The 18,984-nt window shown below is 45.0% G+C and overlaps 2 protein-coding genes across 5 annotated transcripts in view; both read right to left on the bottom strand.

The window, feature by feature from the left end:
- Window positions 1–7,313, bottom strand: part of TOM1 (target of myb1 membrane trafficking protein) — a 45,541-nt gene extending 38,228 nt beyond the window's left edge. Inside the window, exon 1 of the mRNA XM_068560395.1 lies at window positions 7,167–7,313. Within this exon, the coding sequence (XP_068416496.1) occupies window positions 7,167–7,218 (52 nt within the window). The 5' untranslated portion in view covers window positions 7,219–7,313. The remainder of the gene's footprint in view (window positions 1–7,166) is intronic.
- A 3,294-nt stretch (window positions 7,314–10,607) lies between these two features.
- The window catches only part of HMGXB4 (HMG-box containing 4), a 30,952-nt gene continuing 22,575 nt past the window's right edge, over window positions 10,608–18,984 (bottom strand). For all 4 annotated transcript variants that reach the window (XM_068560966.1, XM_068560969.1, XM_068560967.1 and 1 more), the window contains 4 exons: window positions 18,394–18,499; window positions 17,554–17,723; window positions 13,153–13,275; window positions 10,608–12,647 (listed from right to left, as the gene is read on the bottom strand). In XM_068560966.1, coding sequence (XP_068417067.1) covers window positions 12,603–12,647; window positions 13,153–13,275; window positions 17,554–17,723; window positions 18,394–18,499 — 444 coding nt within the window. In that variant the 3' untranslated portion in view covers window positions 10,608–12,602. The remainder of the gene's footprint in view (window positions 12,648–13,152; window positions 13,276–17,553; window positions 17,724–18,393; window positions 18,500–18,984) is intronic.

Below are 18,984 nucleotides of genomic sequence, written 5' to 3'. Positions count from 1 at the left end.
CCAGATCTTCTGATGCAGGGTCTAAGTGCTGACCCTATTCAGACTGCTTACGTCCGAGTGGTCAAAACGTGCCACCCGGGAACATGCTAGGTGGGTTCATGGGCAAACATAAAGACATTTTTAGAGTTACCTATTTACTTTAATGTCAAGTAGAAGGGAAAAAACACAAACCAGCTTATCAAAGTTATGATTTCAGGCTATAATCACACAGGATAAGGTCAAATTTAAAAAGGTGAGTGAACAAAAGGAAAACACTCTGCAAATAAAACTAAAGGTGGTACATGAAGGGCAGACACATATCATAAAGGTGGTACACGAAGGGCAGAAGTCTGGAGAGTGCTAGCCTAGACCGAGGCCTCCTTGGTAGGAAGGTAAAGAGTTAACTTGTCCTGAATCCTCCTGCTTCCCATGGGGTGACGGTCCCAAGCTAATTAGAAGACACTGAGGGTTTTTGTTTTCTTTCTAAAACCAGAAGGACGGAACTCCAGGACTTTACTCTTATTTCTTTGAGCTCAGGGAGGGAACAAAACCTATTCACCAGTTCCATCTGTAGGGTCAGGCAAAGGCTTTAATCCCCAAGTGAGAACCGGCTCCACCCCACAGCCTGAAACCTGACCTGTCTGTGACAGTGGCTGCCACCCAGCCTGCGACTGCTCATTCCCAGAGACACCAAGACCAGACAGAGGCTGTGCTGGAGCCAGGGCCCTGGGTGGGCACCTGGGCTCTGCCTCGAACTTAGACTACATCCCAGCAGTGATGATAAGACCGGGTAAAAAATCACAACAGCTAACAATTATGGACGATTACTGTCTGGCGGGCACCAGGCCAAGTGCTTCACAACGTGACAATACTACAATCTCCCAACACAGCAATGCAGCAATCCCAACTGATACGTGCTATTATTATCCTTATTTTTAGACAGCAAATTGGAGAACAGGGAAGTTAAGTAACTTGCTCCAGGTAACAAAGCAGGTGAAGGATAAACCAGGACTCAGACCACCTGGGCTGACTCAGGAGCACATCCTGGATGCCTTACTATGTACCATGCGGCTAGCTGACACGAAGCCCTTTCTAGACATTAGTCCCTGTTATCCTTAAGACAGAAATTTGGGGTTCTAACCTGGCACCAGCACTTATGGATCAAGGAGTCGGAGCTTCAAGATGCAAGGGCTCCCCACGGCACAGAGTGGGAAGCGGTAGAGATTCTGACTCAGGGGGTCCAGGGCTGGAGAATCCTCAAACATCTCTGACGGAGGTGCTCTGGGACCCCAGTTTGAAGAACAAAGAACTTAACCATTCTGCCTCTGGCTAAGAGGTCAGCAAACTATAAACCCACGTGCCAAATGCAGTCTGCTTTTGCATGGCCCACAAGCTAAGGATGGTCTTCACATTTTTAAATGGTTGAAAAAAATCCAAAGAAGAATGAAATTTCGTAACACGTGAAAATTACATGAAACTCACATTTCAGTGTCCATAAATAAAGTTTGACTGGAACACACAGTCGTGCCCTTTCATTGACTTACTGTCTGTCTGCTGTCGTGCTCTGATGGCAGAGTTGAGCAGTTTGCAGCAGAGGCCATATGGACCATAAAATCCAAAATATTTACTGTCTGGCCCTTCACAGAAAAAGTCTGCAAATCCTGGTCTAGTCTACCCTGCCAGCCATGCGGCATCTTCCTCCCTCCCTCCCACCTCTGCCTTCATACCTCCAGGGTTGGGGAGCTCACTACCAAACAAGGCAGCCAGGCCCACTGTGAAAGGTGCTGGCACTGAGCTCCTCTGGTAACCGGACACTCTGCCCTCTAAGCCTGTGCAGTCGGTTCCATCGCCCCTCCGCACTGGCCATCCGTGTGCTTCTTCCCTCCAGCATCAATCCTTCCCCATCCTCATCGTCCCTTCAGTTGTTCAATCCTCTGGGAAACAGAGGCAGAACGGTGGCACCTCTGTGTTACAGGTAAGGGGAGGCGGTGGAGAAGGAGTGTGACATAGTCAGCAGTGGAACTGCAGCTGGACCCAGGTCTCCTGCCGCCCAGCCTGGTGTCCCCTTGACAACCTTGCTTGAGTGTCCAGTTTGGTTTCCACTCATCACTCCCAAAATGGCAGCCCCGAGGGCCCGAGGTATTCTCTTCCTGCCAATGCCTATGGTCTCTTACCTATGATGCCTTCTGGTGGTCCCCCTGGCTTGGCCTTTGTGGAGCTAAGGGTGGCGCTCCCCGACCTTTCACCTCTCCCGTCCACCCCAGGACTCAGTCTTAGGCTCTGGGCTCTCCGCCTGGTCCATCTTGCTCTCCCCACCCGCTACCAGGGGCTGGTCCCCAGGCACTGCCCATGTTCATAGTCTCTGCTCATGTTTATAGTCTCTGCTGTTTGCAGCTTGCTCTCCTGAGTCACCTGCATCTCAAGTTCAAAGTGCCAGGGGTGAGCTGACAGCCTGAAGTGGAATATGAGGTTCTTGGGTTGCCTTCTGACGTCTCTCTATAAGACACAGCCAGTAAGGGCTGTCCTCAGCGAATACCTGGGATGGGTTTTTAAATCCTTGGAAGAAGAGGGCTGTGTCAACACCAGATAGTACTCAACTATCTGGGATCCTTTCAGCCCCAGGCTGCTGCCCACGGGAAACGGGAAGCTCTCCTGATAGATAAGGGTGTGTGGACAAAAAATGTCACCCGCCATTTCAGTAAACAAAGGCAGCTGTGGCCATCAAGCCGCTGGCCACTGCAGCACCCTCCCCTCACCAAAGGTGCACCTGAGTGGAATTCAGGATGGAGAAAAACAGGATATTGGCACTAGATACTGAAGATGCATGTCAAAGGACTGATTTCAATAAGCCCAGACTCTTGCATCTCCCCACACAGAGGAAAAAGCCCTAAAATCATTAACTTGAGATGTCTGTATTTTGTGATTAGCAGTCATCTTTTGATGTTTGACTACTTTTTTTTTTTTTCCAGCAAAAACTCCTGTATATCCTGGCTCCTCCCTCACCTCTTTGGAACAGTCCCTCCAAGCTACCCGAGAGGCTGCCTCCCGGGCTGTAATCCTCAGTAAGGTCTCCAGATAAAACATAATTCTCAACTTTTAGGTGGTGCATATTTTTCCTTAGTGGACAGGTGAGTGACCTGGAAATGTGCACAGGTCCAGGTGTGCGTCGCAATCAGAAAAGCTAGTCTGTGGGTCAAACAATAACTGTATGTTGGAGGGCTGGGATGCTGCATATTCCAAACAGGTGTTGATCAGCCAGAGGCAGTGTGGTGAGGGTGCGAGAGAGAGGACCTGGGCTCTGCAGCCAGAGACTCTACTGAGCTGTGAAACCTTGGGGGGTGACACCTGCCTTCAGACTTACCTTTAGTGACATGAGAAAAAAGCAAAACCCTGCAGGGGTGAAACTGAGTCCCCCTAAAACCGACTTCCTCTGCCGAGTTTCTGATTAACCTCTCCATCCAAAACTATTCCCTTTCTCGTCCCACACCTGTTCCCCTCAAGATTGATGAATATCAAAGAAAAGGGGGCTTTGAAACTGAGTGGGACCCTGTGGGGCCCTATCGGGCACGAAAGCTTTTCTGTGTCCCCCATTTCTTGTTTGTGGGAAAAAGGTTTCAGCCTCCTAAATCTTCCCGAGAGCCAAAGGGCAGATTCAAACAGTTACTAATTAGGGAAGGGAGGGAAGGCAGAAACAAAGGAAAAGCAGTCAAGAAACAATGGTGCAGCGATAAAGCAGAGTCCCAGCTCCTCCTCAGGGGATTAATTTAACAATCTGATACAAATCTCTGAGTTCTTCTGCTGGACCTGGGGGTCCCACCCAGGGGGAGGATGGTGACTTCGGGTCTGCACAAGCGCGTAGACCCCAGAGTGGAGGGAACCAGAAGGCTGAGGCCTCAGATTCCTGGGGCACCATCGTGTCACCTCCCCACCAACCAATCAGAGGAAAGTCACAAACCCTGCACTCCCCCCCACCCCGCAACCAATTTTGCCTTTAAAAACTCCTCCCTGAAAACCATCAGGGAGTTTGGGTCTTTTGAGCACAAGCAGCCCATTCTCCTTGCTCGGCCCTTGCAATAAACCTTCCACTGCTCCAAACTGTTTGGTTTGTTTAGCCTCACTGTGCATTGGGCACACGAACTTGGGTTCGACAACAGGGTCGTGATACCAGCATGGCACCTGGCATTTGCTCACAAACTGTTAACTTTCCTTTTCCCCTTTCTTCCCTCCTACTATGTGCCAGGCCCCATGCTAAGAGCCAAGGGTCTGGAGCAGTAAGGTAGAGCACCTGCCCTCAGGAAGCCCAGGCTAGCCAGGGAGACACACGCACAACTACTAACAGAATGGGACAGCGCTTTATTAGAGTGACGACGGTGAAAATAATAAAAATGATGATGATGTTTCCCCAGCACTGACAATGTGCCAGGCCCTCTCCACGGAGCATCTCACTTCACTCTCACAACCATCCTGAGAGGTGGATGCTGGTATAACCACCATTCCACCCAGGAAGAAGCAGAGGCTCAGAGCCCAAAGGCAGACAGTGAGGGAGCCTGCAGAGCTAGGGTGATGGGAGGGCACAAAAGCAATGGCTGGATCTGAAGGGGTCAGAGAAAGCCTCAGGGAGGAGGTGATGACGCCCGGGGCTTTGAAGGATGCACCGGGAGCAGGCAGAGGGAGCAGCAAGCACAGAGGGGTGTGGGTGGGGGGCTGGGGACTTTGTGAGTTGAGAGACACTCACCCCTGATTAACACCATCAGGACCCCTGTGCTCAGGGCTGCCAACTGGACAGGGCTCTACTCTCAACAGAGAGATGGAGTTGGCAGGCTTGAGAAGAGATTATTTCACCCCTGCAGTTTACAGAAATGCAAGCAGCTAATACTAGGTCATTAGTAATAGTAATCACAGCCGATCAGGGGTGCTGCCGTCTCTTTATCAAAAAAAGAAAAGAAAAAAGAAAAGAAAAGAAAAGAAAAAAGGAATACTGAGGGTATTAACTCAAATGGTAGACATTCTTCATTCAATCCTACTTTTAGAGCTTCTTCAGCTTTGGTTCAGGTATCAGGGGCTCAGGGCAGTTCATCTCAGCTTTCCTATCACTTCACTGGGGTCCTTGGGTGAGTCCTAGTCTCCACCTCCCCTCTCTGGGCCTCAGTCTCCTGTATAAAATGAAGGGGATGGGCTAGAACAGAGGGTTTTAATGTGTGGTTTCCAATCCAGTGGCCACCTCAGACCTATAGGGTCACAAACTCTGGGGATGGGGCCCAGCCTTCGATGCTTTAACAAGTCTTCCAGGGGATTCTGATGAGAGCCCTGGGTCACAAGAGCCCCAGGGTAAGGACTGTTCCTGCAGTAAAACTTGCTCTGTGCTCTAAGGTATTAAGGGTTAGTAACTCTTTGGACTGAGTTATCTCTTGCCCACGACAGGCAACCTTTCAGGGTAAGAAAAGAAACTGTTTTCTTTGACCATCTAAAGCCCAGAGTCCAGATGAGCTTTTCTAGAGAGGCTCAGGCACATGTGGCTGACTGTGAAGGCCAGAAGTTTTTGGGCGAGGAGGGGTAGGAAGTCTCAAACTTGGCATGTGATGAAAGCAGTGGTATCTGCAGCTAGAGAAATAAAGATGAGAGACAAGCTGCCTTCTCTTTTCAGCTCCAAAACAATGACTCACCTGTGCATGTGTGTGTGTGTGTGTGTGTGTGTGTGTGTGTGTTTGTGTGTAGTAGGTGGGGCAGGGTGGTGGTCCTGAGAGGTGCAGCTTCCCCTCTCTCGTCCAGGAGCTTCCTGGTGTGTAAATTCTCTACTGACAGCCTCCTCTTGAAGACATTTCATTACAAAACCTCAGAAGAGCCACAAACGGCCACGCGGGCGATTTCAACAGAGTTGGGTCAACAGACTTAAGCGAGGTTTGGCTTCTAAGACAGTAAGAATGGAAAGAATATCTTGTCTAAAAGATCCAATTTTCCCAGTTTGAACTTAAGGCTAAAAACCATCAAAAAGTTGGAGAGAGTTTCACAGTACTGCCCTGGGTTTCTTCATGCAAGGAGGCACACCCAGACTGCCCTGGAGAAGTGTTAGCTGTTTGGGCCATGGCCTGTGGGTCCTCTCTGCGTTGGTGGTCAGAAATGAGTGCCTATGAGACCAAATGTCCAAGCCATTTTCAGGAATTCCGGACCCTCACTTGGCGGTGTCTCAGTAACAATAATAAATATTACCACTTTCTTTTATATAGCATCGGCCACGTGCCAGGCGCTAAGTCCTTTACATTTATTAACGAGTTTAACCTACACAACAACCCCACGGAGGTAGGGATCATTATTATCCCCTAATCACAGGTGAGGAATCCTCCCTACAGAGGCAACGTCACAGAACTAATAAGTCTCCCGTCAATAGGGGGCGAGAGATTCAGGAGACCTGGGCTCTGAGTGAGCCTGTGTCTCGGCCACAGGGCTTGGCCGTCCCCTCTACTGAGAAATGAGGGAGACCGAATCAGGTGGTTTCTAAGATCACTTCCAGCTCAGAGTCTGCGACTCCATGCGGTCCATCTGATGCCGGTTGGTGAGGGCGGCCAAGGCCAGCACGTCCTGAGGCTTTGGCCTGGCTTCCTCATGGAGCGGGTTCCTCAGCGTCTAGCCCCGGCCCGGGGTAGGCAGGGCTCCCTGTCCCCCTCCCCGCACGACGCCCACCCAGCCGCCAAGCCCTTGTCTCCTGGTCCTGGAGAATGGGCTTCCAGCCCTTCTCAGGTATCCGTGTCCGCAGCGCCGAGTGAGCGAGGAATGAGACGGCAAGGGCCCAGGAGGCGCGACCCGCGCTGGGTAGGCGACGAGAGAAACATTCGGGGGGCCCACGGACTGCAAAACCACGCAGTCCCTTTAACCCCCCAAACTTTCTCCCTGGATTACCGACCCTAGCAGCCGCACATTGGCTGAATCGCGGCCGCCCGGACCCGCCTTCTCTCTTTACCTATTGGTTGCTGTAGGCATCCATCACAAGCCGAGGCTTCTTAGTGGACCGCGGTTTTTGTCAATCAAAGCAGGCGGGAGGCTGGGCGGGGCCAGGTCAGGGAGAGACACTCCAGCCTCGTTCCTCTCCCTACCTCCCTCAGGTGTGTAACTGGGGACCTGGAGGCGCGCCTGGGGGCCGGGGCCGGGCGCGGAACCCTGCGCTGGGGCTGGGCCGAGCCCCGGGGACTTACCGATGCGCTGTCCCACTGGAGAGCTGAACGGGTTCCCCAGGAGAAAGTCCATCGCCACGGCTGCCGCTGCCACTGCCACCAAGCCGGGGAATCAGCTGACAGCAACCGCCAGCGCCGGACCCGTCACGTGATGCGCCGGACGGTCCTCGAGGAGGCGCGGCTGGGGCGGGGCGGAGGGAGGCTGGAGCCGGCCGCAGGCCCCGCCCCTGACGTGGAGGGTCGGCGCCTCGAGGCGGAGGGCGATGACCTCACTGCGGTTTACTCGGCGTCGGTGGACGTCCCGCACGATGCCGGGCGTTCCTGGGGCGCTTGGGTCTAAGCCACGCCCTCCACGTCTTTTTAAGGATTTAGGGGCGTTGTCTTTGATCTGTACGCACCCAGAAAACCCAGTCTTAGACCAGGGAAATGACTTGGGTAAGGTTACCCAGCAAGCTGAGACTCAGCTCTCGCTCTTAGTTTTAGCCTCTAGGACCTCACAATGACTACACACCCACTGCTGGGTTTGACAGCCTCCCTGGCCTGTTGTCTCCCTGCCCAGAGAAGACTCTTCCTATTTGAGATCGAGGTCTCCCGGCTGCAAAATGTATCCTGTTTGCAGCCCAGATTCCCTTACCTCAAAATAGGAGGGAAGGGCCAAGGGTTTTGCGACACCTTGACACTGAGAGCCAACTCAGTGAATTGCAGGTAGGGACGGGCTAGAGCCCAGGGTGGGAGAAAGCACACAGATGTCACGAGTGGGTCCTGGGACCCATCTCAGCCATTCATTTACTGTGTGATTCAAACAGCGGGCTTCCATTTTCTCTGGATTCTGGAATTAGGTCAAGGACCTTTCTTTTTTTTAGGTCACTGGCTCCTTTGAGAAAGTGTAGAAAGCAGCGGAGCCTTTCTGAAGAAAAAAGGCAGAGATACAATTTGACCTCAGGGAGTTTCTGGGGTCCCTGAGGTGCAGCAGTGGACCCCAAGCTAAGAATTAAGAATCTCAAAGGCTCTTCCCAGCCTTGTAATTCTAGTATCTTCTTCAGCCTTCCCGTGTGCTGTGTTTCAGCTATGCCATCTACTCATTAGATACCAATACTAGATCTATTGGTTATGTTTTTTTGCTTCTGATGACATGCACTCCAAAAGATACAATAACCACTGCTTTGGTAGTTTGGGTTACTGCAGGATGCTTTAGTATTTTTGGGGCATGATATTTGTGAATTTTTAAATTTGAAAGGCTAGTAAACTGCAGAAATTTAGGACGATAGAAAACCTGAATTAGAACTTAATCACTTCCGTTAATCTGAGCATAGGGGCTGACATCTTTACCATACAACATAAAAGCTTTATGGAAGTCGTGTACTTCTGTGCTTTGAACTGTTTTAATAATGCTCATGAGACCTGTTAATACATGCCCATACCCCCCAGTAGTCTAGGTGCTCCTTGAGGGCTGGGATGCTACGTCCATTTCTCTCACTGTTGTCCAGCACAATGACTAACGCATGAAAATCTAAATCAATCTACCTTTCTGTAACGGTATTTGGACTATAAGGGGGGGGATGTACACTTAAGATGATCTTCATGTCAGGTACCTTCCATGTTTTTCTTCATTTAAACATATTGCTTGGTTGTATGGAATATATTTAGCATGATTTTCCATTGGATTCTTCCATTAACAACCTTTAACATCCCCATGTTGGGTGGTGATTTAACTGGAAGTTCTTGCCTTCTTGCACCACTCTGGTTTAAAGTGATTATGGGCAGATCTTGGCTTTCTGCCAAGAATAAAACAGCCATAAGTTTTATCCTTCATGGTAAGAAACCATATACCCCCAAACAGGGAGTGAAATCATAGCTCTATGTAAACAGAAAGCTATTTAGCTATTATATTAGAAATGGAAGTGTGTGGATTTTGTCAATACAATAGATAGGAATGTAAATTGCAAACATTAAGTGTAGTACAGAACTAATTAAAACTATGTGTTCAAAGTGTTTCCTAACAGGAACAAACTCATTTAGTAAAAAGTCTGTTTAATTTTTCCTTTTAAGTGTTTTAGCAATATCAATATCAAAATGCCAGACGCAAGAGGGAGGAGATATGGGGATACATGTATATGTATAGCCGATTCCCTTTGTTATAAAGCAGAAACTAACACACCATTGAAAAGCAATTATACTCCAATAAAGATGTTAAAAATAAAAAAAAGAAAAAAAATCAAATGCCTTCCTAAGGATAAAAATGTTTAAGTCCTTCAAAATTGACATATTGCATAAATGTAACAATAATTATATCCTTTAAGTACTTTTAGACAAAAAAATCAAGATACTTTGCCTCCAAAGCTTAAAGATAACAGGATGACAAGAAAAGTGAGGTCTGTATAGTAAAATCCAGCTAGGACAAAAGGACATTTGAACAATGAAAAGGTCTGACAGTTTTCCTGCAATCACTTTTGCTCAGGACTGCAGATAATGGAGAAGGATTCTGATGAATTACATACACAATTTAACTTTGAAAGTGGCTTGGGGTTGAAGAGAGCCTCAGCTTTGGGGTCAGCTGTACCAGTGTGTTTATTCTGGCTTTGCCATTTACGTAGCTGTATAAACTCAGGAAAAGTACTTTTCTGCATCTGTCTCCTCATTTGTAAAGGGGGATAATATTCATAAGGCCTTGGGGAGGATTAAGTGCGATAAAATATGCCAATCACTCTAGTCATTCAGTAATATAGCGGTCTCTTTTTTGCTGCCTCTCCATAAGAAGTGAGCCTTTCAACCAATCATAGTATTTTGCTATTTATGACTATTAACAACCTTGTGTGTGAATTGAAATTTTTACTTTGAAAGGTCTAATCTCATATATTGAATGTTCACAATACTACTAAACTTCATGTCAGGCTGGCTGGCTTCAAGGCTTGGAGACAGGGAAGTGACTTTAACACTATTTTACAGATGAGACTGCAGATGCCTATAAAGATTAAGTGACCTATCCAATCCAGTATCACTCAGTAAGGACAGTACTGAAACACATGGTTTAGCACAAGATTTGGATGTGATTCTTATACAAGACTGATAGGTATTTCTTGAGTTAGGCCAACAATGTAACGTACAGACAATTTCATTTGCCAATGAATAGAGCTACGCTTATCAGAGCCACTGGCTTTGCAGTTTGCAAGAGAGAAGATGAGAGTCCGCAATGTAAAAGTTACTAGAAACAGAGCAAGATGTTTGTTAGGAAGATGGCTATGATCAGAAACTTGACCCCTATTCCAAATGGATTTTTTTTTTTAAGGAAAATTATGGTAGGATATAGTGTGAAAGGTTTAAAATTTCGTAGCAACTTTCGTTAGCAACAGGGAAAAGATAGCTGACACTGGACTACAAATATTAAAAATGTGATTTTTAATAATATAAGTACAAAATTTTATTTCTTTATACAACTATAATGGGATTTGGATCAAACAGCTAGAATTTATTTAAAAAACAAAATAAAACAATGATATAAAAACTGCAAGAAGGTCTGAATCCAAAGTTTTTCCTCTAATAGTACCAAATACCACAAGGAACCGATTATTATACAAATGTGTACAAATTTTAGATACAAATACAATAGGTTTGGATTTTAAAGGAAAACAAACAAACAAAAAGCAGGTCCTCGTCAGGACTTCATTCATGTGTACAAATGACGATGGTAGGATTGACTTCTTTCTGTACTAATCCACGTCTCCGAGGCCCTTCCTTGATACCCTGTGTCAAACAGAAAACTGACAGGGGTACAGAGGAGGCGTGGGATAGGTGCTAACACACAAAATTAAACCAGGATTTCTGCTCTTCGTGATTTTGGTTCCCAAGCATTCCTGTTTCCTTCTGTTTCCCAGTTAAATTTCAAGACTGCTCTGAGGTGAGAAAGGCATTCAGCAGCCAGAATACCTTTAAGAAACACAGCCCTGTGACCACACTGGTGGGAAAAAAGGAAAGAATTAAATAGGATGCAGCAGAATTAAATAGGCTGGCGGCACTGTCCTCAAAGATCTACTTTGATGCTGCAGTGCTCTGTCCAGGCCAAGGGAAGAAAGCAGTCACCTCAGAGCTTGGTTTTGACATGGACTCTCAAACTGAATTTAAAAACAACGCTGAAGTGCTCAACTGTTTTCTTTGGAACTGGGAAGCAAAAGCCTCGTTCTTTGGAAATAAGGGCAGCTGTGAATGGTAACATTCCTTTTTATTTACTTTCTTGACATTATTCATTTGTAAAGAACTAGAATCCCAACATAATGATTCCTTTTTGAGGCACGATACCTTAAAGTGTAGATGATTTGGAGTTTGCAGAGGAGACCAGAGGAAGGAAGGGAGGCAGAAATGACAAATCTGTATCTTCCACATGCTGTTGCTGGTGGAGGCTCTTGTTTTTAAATTATATATACAGAAATTTACAGGATAAATTAAAATCTAAGAGAGTTTAAAGAGTTAAATACACATAATTAAAACATACATTCACACACGCACATAAATAACCCTACATGAGAACAGAGTACTTTTTTCGCAATTCGCTTACATGTGGAATGCAGAACCCTGTGCATCTGCCCAGCAGGGGAGCCAATGAGATGAACCCAGGAATCAGCCTGGGCAAAGCTCACCTTCCACACCCGCCAAGCAGCTAAGCAGCAGAACTGTGAGCTAAGCTGACGCTGCCAATGGAAGATACCAGCTCTTAGTTCTGCAGACCAAATGCTCTGGGTCAGCTCACGATATAGGCCATTCAACTGGTGGCACTGACAGCTTTACCCTCTCCAGGGCTCACAAATCTCCTTGGCTCCGGCTGAGGCTGCCAATGGTACCAATGATTACAGTAAGTTTTGAGACATGGACACTGGTAGAGCAGGAATTGGAATGAACCCCCTACTAAGTTCACTTAAGCCATCACAATAACTTTCAGATGGGAACGATGTTATCACTTCCCACCTAGGTCACTTCAAGTTGAAAAGCTTTGTACTTTCAGTTAACTGACATCTTCCCATAATCTTTCCCGTTACATTTCAGACTGTAAGACAGGTAAGGCAAATGGTCAGTGATGGGTCTGGAGGTACAACTGAGTTTGGAAAAAAATCACATTTTAGCTGACCTTAAAGCGATGCACTTGGCATCCAGAACAAGCCCCCAGCCCCCAAGTCACACTGATTTTTAAGGCAGATTTATCCACCACAGTAGAAGAAAGAATCCCAAGCCCACATTCATGCCAAGGTTTCCTCTTGGCTAAACCTTTGCCATTTCATAAAATTATTAAAAGCAAAGTAGTTACAGTCCTATGTATATATTATACATTAGAGATATATATATATATATATATGCATATATATAAAAATTTAACAGCTACACCCCGAGGCCAGTGAAGGGGTCTGGAACAGTCACGTACACAAGCCAGCAGCAGGCGGGATAAGCGTTCTGTCCCAGGAGTCTCTGCTGTCACAGTCCAGGCATGATGTAAGCAATGTTGTCTAGTGTGTTTGACTGCAAAACAAAGGAAAAAGGTTCAGCTGAAGAGTATTTTACCTTAGTTCCCTGAGACATATTTCTTTGTTCAAGGGAGAGAGATGAGAAAGAAAATCTAGAGTTAGAGAAAACAGGGAGAGAGAAGATGTCACGCCGTTGTCTGTTATGCTGGGAGCTTTTCTGCTGACTTCTCCCATTAATCCTAGTAAACTAGAGGCAGGAGACTCCTGTACTTTCTTTGTCTCTGGAAGAGCAAATAGGCAACACAGGAGTTGCAGTACCTTAAGGGCTACAACGCTTCTCTCCAAAGGAGAGAAATCTTAGGAAATGGCGTGTTTGCTATTTCACTGAAAACCTGGCATGCATTCAACACTCAGTGTCAGGTTCCATGGGCCGACAGCCTATGGCAACACTATATCCAGGAAGCTTTATGGGCTTGTGCTTGATAGGGCTCATTAAGGCAGGGCCTCTCTGGCTCCCAAGGGGTCTGGCCCCCAAAATCCCACGAAACAAGGAAACTCACCAAGACCTGTTTGGGACAGCCATTCAACTCAGGTAGTTGTGTGGTCAGACACGCCAAGGGGCCAAGCGCACAGATGATGGAATCCAGAAGCACTGACAAACTGCCGGACACAGCCACCATGCCCTGGAAAGGAGAGCGTGACAGGAGAGGACTGCAGCTTGAATCACACTCCTGGGGCTCCCTCCAGGTTCTGGCTCAGTTCCTTGCATGGTTCTTTAAGTCTTGGGCAGTTCTATGAAACTTGTGGCAGAAATGGAAGGTCTCTGCTTTGATAAGAATACATTCCCAGGTTTCCTTTCTATATTCCTAATCCACTGTACCCTCTGTGAGACCTTAGGTTATCACTTAGGAACAGTAGGAAAAAACCCCAAAAAACCTATACTGAAAAATCTTTAAAAATGCCTCATCTATTCTGGAGACCTGCTGGGAAGATTTGTGGAGATCATGTATGCAAAAGTATTTTTCTTATGAACTCCACAAATATAGCTCAAATGTGATAACCATGAGAATTCTACATGTTAACATATAACACAAACACACACACACTTCTCCACATATGTGGCTGTTTTGATAGTGGATGATACCACTTTTCTGTTCTTTTTAAAACTTAACTTCTTACAAAATGCATATTGTTTATATCTCTGTGATTCAAAGAGATAACAAATAAGATTGCTTGCTACAAATAATGCTGCCCAGCTCTTGCATAATCTGCTTCAACCAGAAGTACTGTGAGGATATGTCACCTAGGAAGGCAGCACAGAAGCGTCCTTCAGAGAATGAGCTCTGGGCTCGAGATGGCGGGGTCGAGAACCTGGCTATCCCGCTCACCGAGAGGCGCAAGTGGCTTTCTATGCTGTGCCTGAAAAACACAGTACTGACAGCGTCTGTATCATGGAGCGGATTAAGTGAGACGACAGACATATAGTACATAGTACCTGGGGTGGTGCCTGGCACCTGGGAAGTGCTCAGAGAGTATCAATAATGATTACTACTATTACCAACATCTTCATCTCCAAAACTGCCTTTCTGGCTGCCTGCTAGGGCTTTCATTTTGGATATTTCTCAATCTCAACATACGGTAAAGAGAAATAACCTACCCTTCCTCCTAGCATCCCTTCCTCTGCTAAAATCACCACCATTCACACACCTGCCCAGTCTCAAGGCCTTGCCACCGCTGAGTTTTCTTTCCCTTCATTCTCCTTGTCCAATGTCTGCCCCCACTTCCAAGGCAGGCAGCAAAGGGTTACAAGCATGGACCCTGAGGTCATGCCACCAAACTCAAGGCTCTGTTTCAGCACTTATGGGCTAAACTCTAGAGAAAGTTCCTTAACCTAAGTCTGTTTCTCCTTCTCTAAAATAAGGGAACACAAATTTTGCTTCACAAAGTTGCAGTGTGCATTAAAGGAAAGGATCCACGTACAGCACTCTGAACCAAAGCTGCCTGAGTGAGCATTCAACGGAAGACAGCAATTAGTAGTAGTATTCCCTACTTTTGCCCTACAGTTAATGATAGCTAATATTTTATGTCTGACTCTCCCAATAAGCAACCTGAGAGCAGGAACCAAGTCATACTCATTTTTACACCCTTCCAATAACTACTGGGGTTCTGCACAGAGTAAGCTCTCAATAAATATTTGTTAAATTAAATTCAAATCTTTGTCATGTCTAGTCTAGATTATTGTTATAACTTTTCCCTAATTCTGGTCTCTTTTCACTCCCAATCTAAAATAGAAGATTAAAAAAAAATTTAAAAAAATAAAATAAAATAGAAGATATTCTCAGTGAAAACCAAATGAGAGCTCTGATCATTCCTCCCTACTCAAAAAATTCCGGTAGTTCCTGAGCAGTCATTTCCCTCTGTAGTTTGGACTATGCCCTTAATATTCAGCCTTCCTCTACCTTATGCATTGGTTGTTCTAGTTTTTCATCATTTTAGCAATAAACCCCTTTGGAAATAAAACATAAAGTGGAACCCCAATATATAAAACAGCTAAAAGATCTGGTTAAAGTGAGAATGGGGGGTCTAGAGCCCCACTGGGTCTCTTTTGACCCATCTCTGCAGAAAACCCCAGGGCCGAGAAGCAGATGTTCTCTTGGTTTACGATGTCTCTCTCCAACATCTCCGTGATACCAAGTCCTGCTTATCCGTCCAGGTCCTGCTGGAACCCCACCTCCCCTTCACAGAGCCTCTCCTGACCCCCTAACTCTCTGCTCTCGAGCGCTGCTGTAACTGCTTCAGGTGGCACAAAGCCGCAGAATGAGAGCAGGCTGAGAAGTGGGGCAAGCTGCGCTCAGTCACAGCGAGTTGCCTAAACTTGTAATAACGGTCACTTAATTTCATTAGGTTTCAGGTATTCAATCTTTAAATGAGCAAACTGTATAAGTCAGTGTTCCTTACAGTGTAGTACGTTTACTAATTTCAGGTGGCATAGAGGTGAACATTAATTATTTGATATACATCCATTTTGAGGTACATTAGAAAAAAGATTAGAGTATCTCGCGATATCGAGGACATCATTGTGAAAGCATGGATAAATTTATTTAAATAAAAATATAAATAAATCAGGAGCTTGGGATGAACACACACACACACACACTACTATATATGACAGACAACCAACAAGGACCTACTGTATAGCACAGGGAACTCTACTCAATATTCTGGGATAACCTATATGAGAAAAGAATCTAAAAAAGAATGAATATACGTATATGTGTAACTGAATCACTTTGCTGTGCACCTGAAACTAACACAACATTGTAAATCAACTATACTCCAATAAAACTAAAATTAAAAAAATACAAAGTAAATAACAGTATAAAGTGGTACGTGGAAATGGCCGAATTGTGAAAATACACACAAATGATTAAAGTCTGGGAAAAAGTGGAGTATGGGGGAATGGGGAATTACTGCTGATGTATATGGGGTCTCTTTCGGGGGTAATGAAAATGATCTGGAATAGACAGTAGTAATGGAGCCACAAATCTGTGAATATACTAAAAGCCACTAAATTCTACATTTTAAAAGGGTAAACTTTATGGTATGTGAATTATATCGTAATAAGACTGTTCCTTATGTTAAAAAAAAAGGGGACTAGAGATTCTGCAACATTCTTTCCCTTTTCTGGTCAATATGTACATGTAACTCTCCCACAGCAACTGCTCACAGAAGCTGGCTTGTTTTATTTGCTAATGATTAATCTATTCTATCTTTCCAATTAGACTGTAAGTTTCCTGAGGATACGAAATCATCATAATTTCTACTCCCCCCAGTTTTTGGCATAATGCCTAAGTACTCAACAAGTATTTGCTAAACTCAATGGAAACGTCAGGGAAAATCTGGAATATGGAAGGTGAAAAAAACAAATCATTTAAAATTTTAACTTTTTAGGAAACGTAAGAATGTCTAAATATGAAAAATAAATAAGGATCCCAGAATATTTTATTCTGGAAATATCTATATCCATTCAAATATCTGGGCCTACAGGAAAGTAGCTGTTTTGACACCTACTAAATTTTGAGAAACTAGCCAAAGAACTTAGACAAAGCTTCATCTCTTGCGGCCTTTGGCATTTTATTTGTTGAATAATAATTCAACTTCCACATAAAAGCAAGTGAGGAGTTTTATATCCCTACACCGATTTCTCAGCTTAAAGATGCCTTTAGTAATTCAGACTGATTTCTTTGCTGAAATGTCCTATTAGGACCCAGTGGAAAACTGAAATACTACACTACTTACTGAGTTAGCCAGGGAGAAATATGATTAGAAATTGAATATGGTAATAGAAATGGAACATGACAGCTTTGCAGGTTAAGTGATTTTGAAATTGAAGCTTAAAAGGACACAGATCTCCTTAGGGTACACAGCACGGTATGATTCAAGTGCAGAGTAATGAAGAGCTTGAGAGCCTCAATCTCCCAGTTGCTACCTACTTTCAAAGCAGTAGAGGAACACTTATCCCCTGTACAATCTAATCTGTCTATTGAAAACCTTGCTGGAAATGCATAGAAAAATCCAAACTCTCTTAGAAATAAAAATGATCAAAGCTTCCATGGGATTTGTACTCATTTTTCCCATTGCATTTTTAAAAAATAAAAATGAGTTACAGGATTATATGTCAATTGTATCTCTGTAAAACTGGGGAAAAAAAAGTTACAGAGTAGTCTAATTTCCTTTTGTGCCATTGTTTCAATAGGATGGTATTAGTGTAAACTTTGAGAGCCAGTAGGTAGATTCCAAATCTCTAGATGTTTCTATCACCATCTCTCTTCTTTATGACCGTATCCTGAGCACCTGGCATAACCCAGCATACAGCAGTTGCTCAATGAATGTATGTGGAATGAGCAAGTGGATTCAAATCACAGAAGCAACTGGAGTCATGCTGCTGGCAGGGCCCTCACCTCGGTTTCCTGCAGGCGGTGTCCAATGAGGCTCAGGGACTCTCCCAACAGCTGGAGATGAGCAGCCACGTCGATGGGCTCTGTCTCAGGGGCTTTGGCTGGTGAGGCGGGTAGCAGCATGGTGGTGGGTGGGGATTTCTTTTGGGGTGACAGTACTCCTGCAGGGGAAGCTGAGAACAGAGGCAAAATAGAGAGAGAAAGCTTGCCAATGTTCTTCCAGATTTTCCCTTTTTATGAGCTCTACCAGGCATTAACAAAATTATGGACTGTGGGCCAAATCTGGCTCATGACTTGTTTTTGTATTGGCCTGTGAGCTAAGAATGATTTTAGATTTTTAAATGGCTGTTGTAGAAAAAACAAAGAGGAATACATGACAGAGAACGCATATGGCCCTCAGACTTAAAATATTTACTCTCAGGGACTTCCCTGGTGGCACAGCGGTTAAGACTCCAAGCTCATGCAGGGGGCCCGGGTTCGATCCCTGGTCAGGGAACTAGATCCCACATGCATGCCACAACTAAGAGTTCGCATGCCACAACTAAGGAGCTCAAGAGCTGCAACTAAGACCCAGCGCAACCGAATAAATAAATAAATAAATAAAATACTAAATAAAAAACAAAAAATAAAATATTTACTCTCTGGCCCTTTACAGGAAAGCTTGCTGACTTATGACTTAACATTTTCTAAATTTTTTTGGCAACCACTTAATATTCAGTAATAATATCTGGATATCAAGATCTGCTTCTAATATAGGCTATTCTCCCCATTTCTTAGTGAGGAAGCAAAATTCACAGTGCTCTAGGGAAAAGAATGAAAAGAGGAGAGGGATGTGGTCACTACCTTTCACCTTCATGGAACCTTCTGAGCTGGATGCTTTTCTTTTCACAGTTGTAGCTTCTGCTTTGTTCTGTTTGTGTTGCAGATATTGAGCTTTTTGCTTCCAAATCTGCAATCAGATCAAGGCAAACAAATTTAAAAGGGCAAAAAAGTAAAAGGGAAAGCAGTCATGGAAGAGGAGAATGAAGAAAAGAAAGGGAACAGTGGAGGGGAGCAGACAGAGGGTTAATGTTAACTTTTAAGCGGAGGGTCAGTGAACAGGCTTCAGATAGCGGTGACAATAGTATCTTAGGAGAGGACCACGAACACCCCCCAGTGCTAATGGTCACATCACAGCACTGATTCTGCGATCACTCTAAAATTGAAATGTAAAATCACAGAGGAAACATCTGGCTCATCCTAATGTCCATGTGGTTTAAACATTTCTTCTAACCTGCCGGTTGGAAACACCAATACTAGGATAACAATGACACGGAAAACAGAAACTGAAGATAATTGACCTGGGTGAAAAATATATGTTGTTTCACCCAGATGAGCTGTACCTTAAAAAAGCAAGATGGTAATTCTAATGCCTAGACTACCTTCATCTCACCT

Source organism: Eschrichtius robustus, chromosome 13, assembly GCF_028021215.1.
Source record: "Eschrichtius robustus isolate mEscRob2 chromosome 13, mEscRob2.pri, whole genome shotgun sequence".
Lineage (NCBI taxonomy): Eukaryota > Metazoa > Chordata > Mammalia > Artiodactyla > Eschrichtiidae > Eschrichtius > Eschrichtius robustus.
This window is presented reverse-complemented; position numbering and strand designations above follow the sequence as displayed.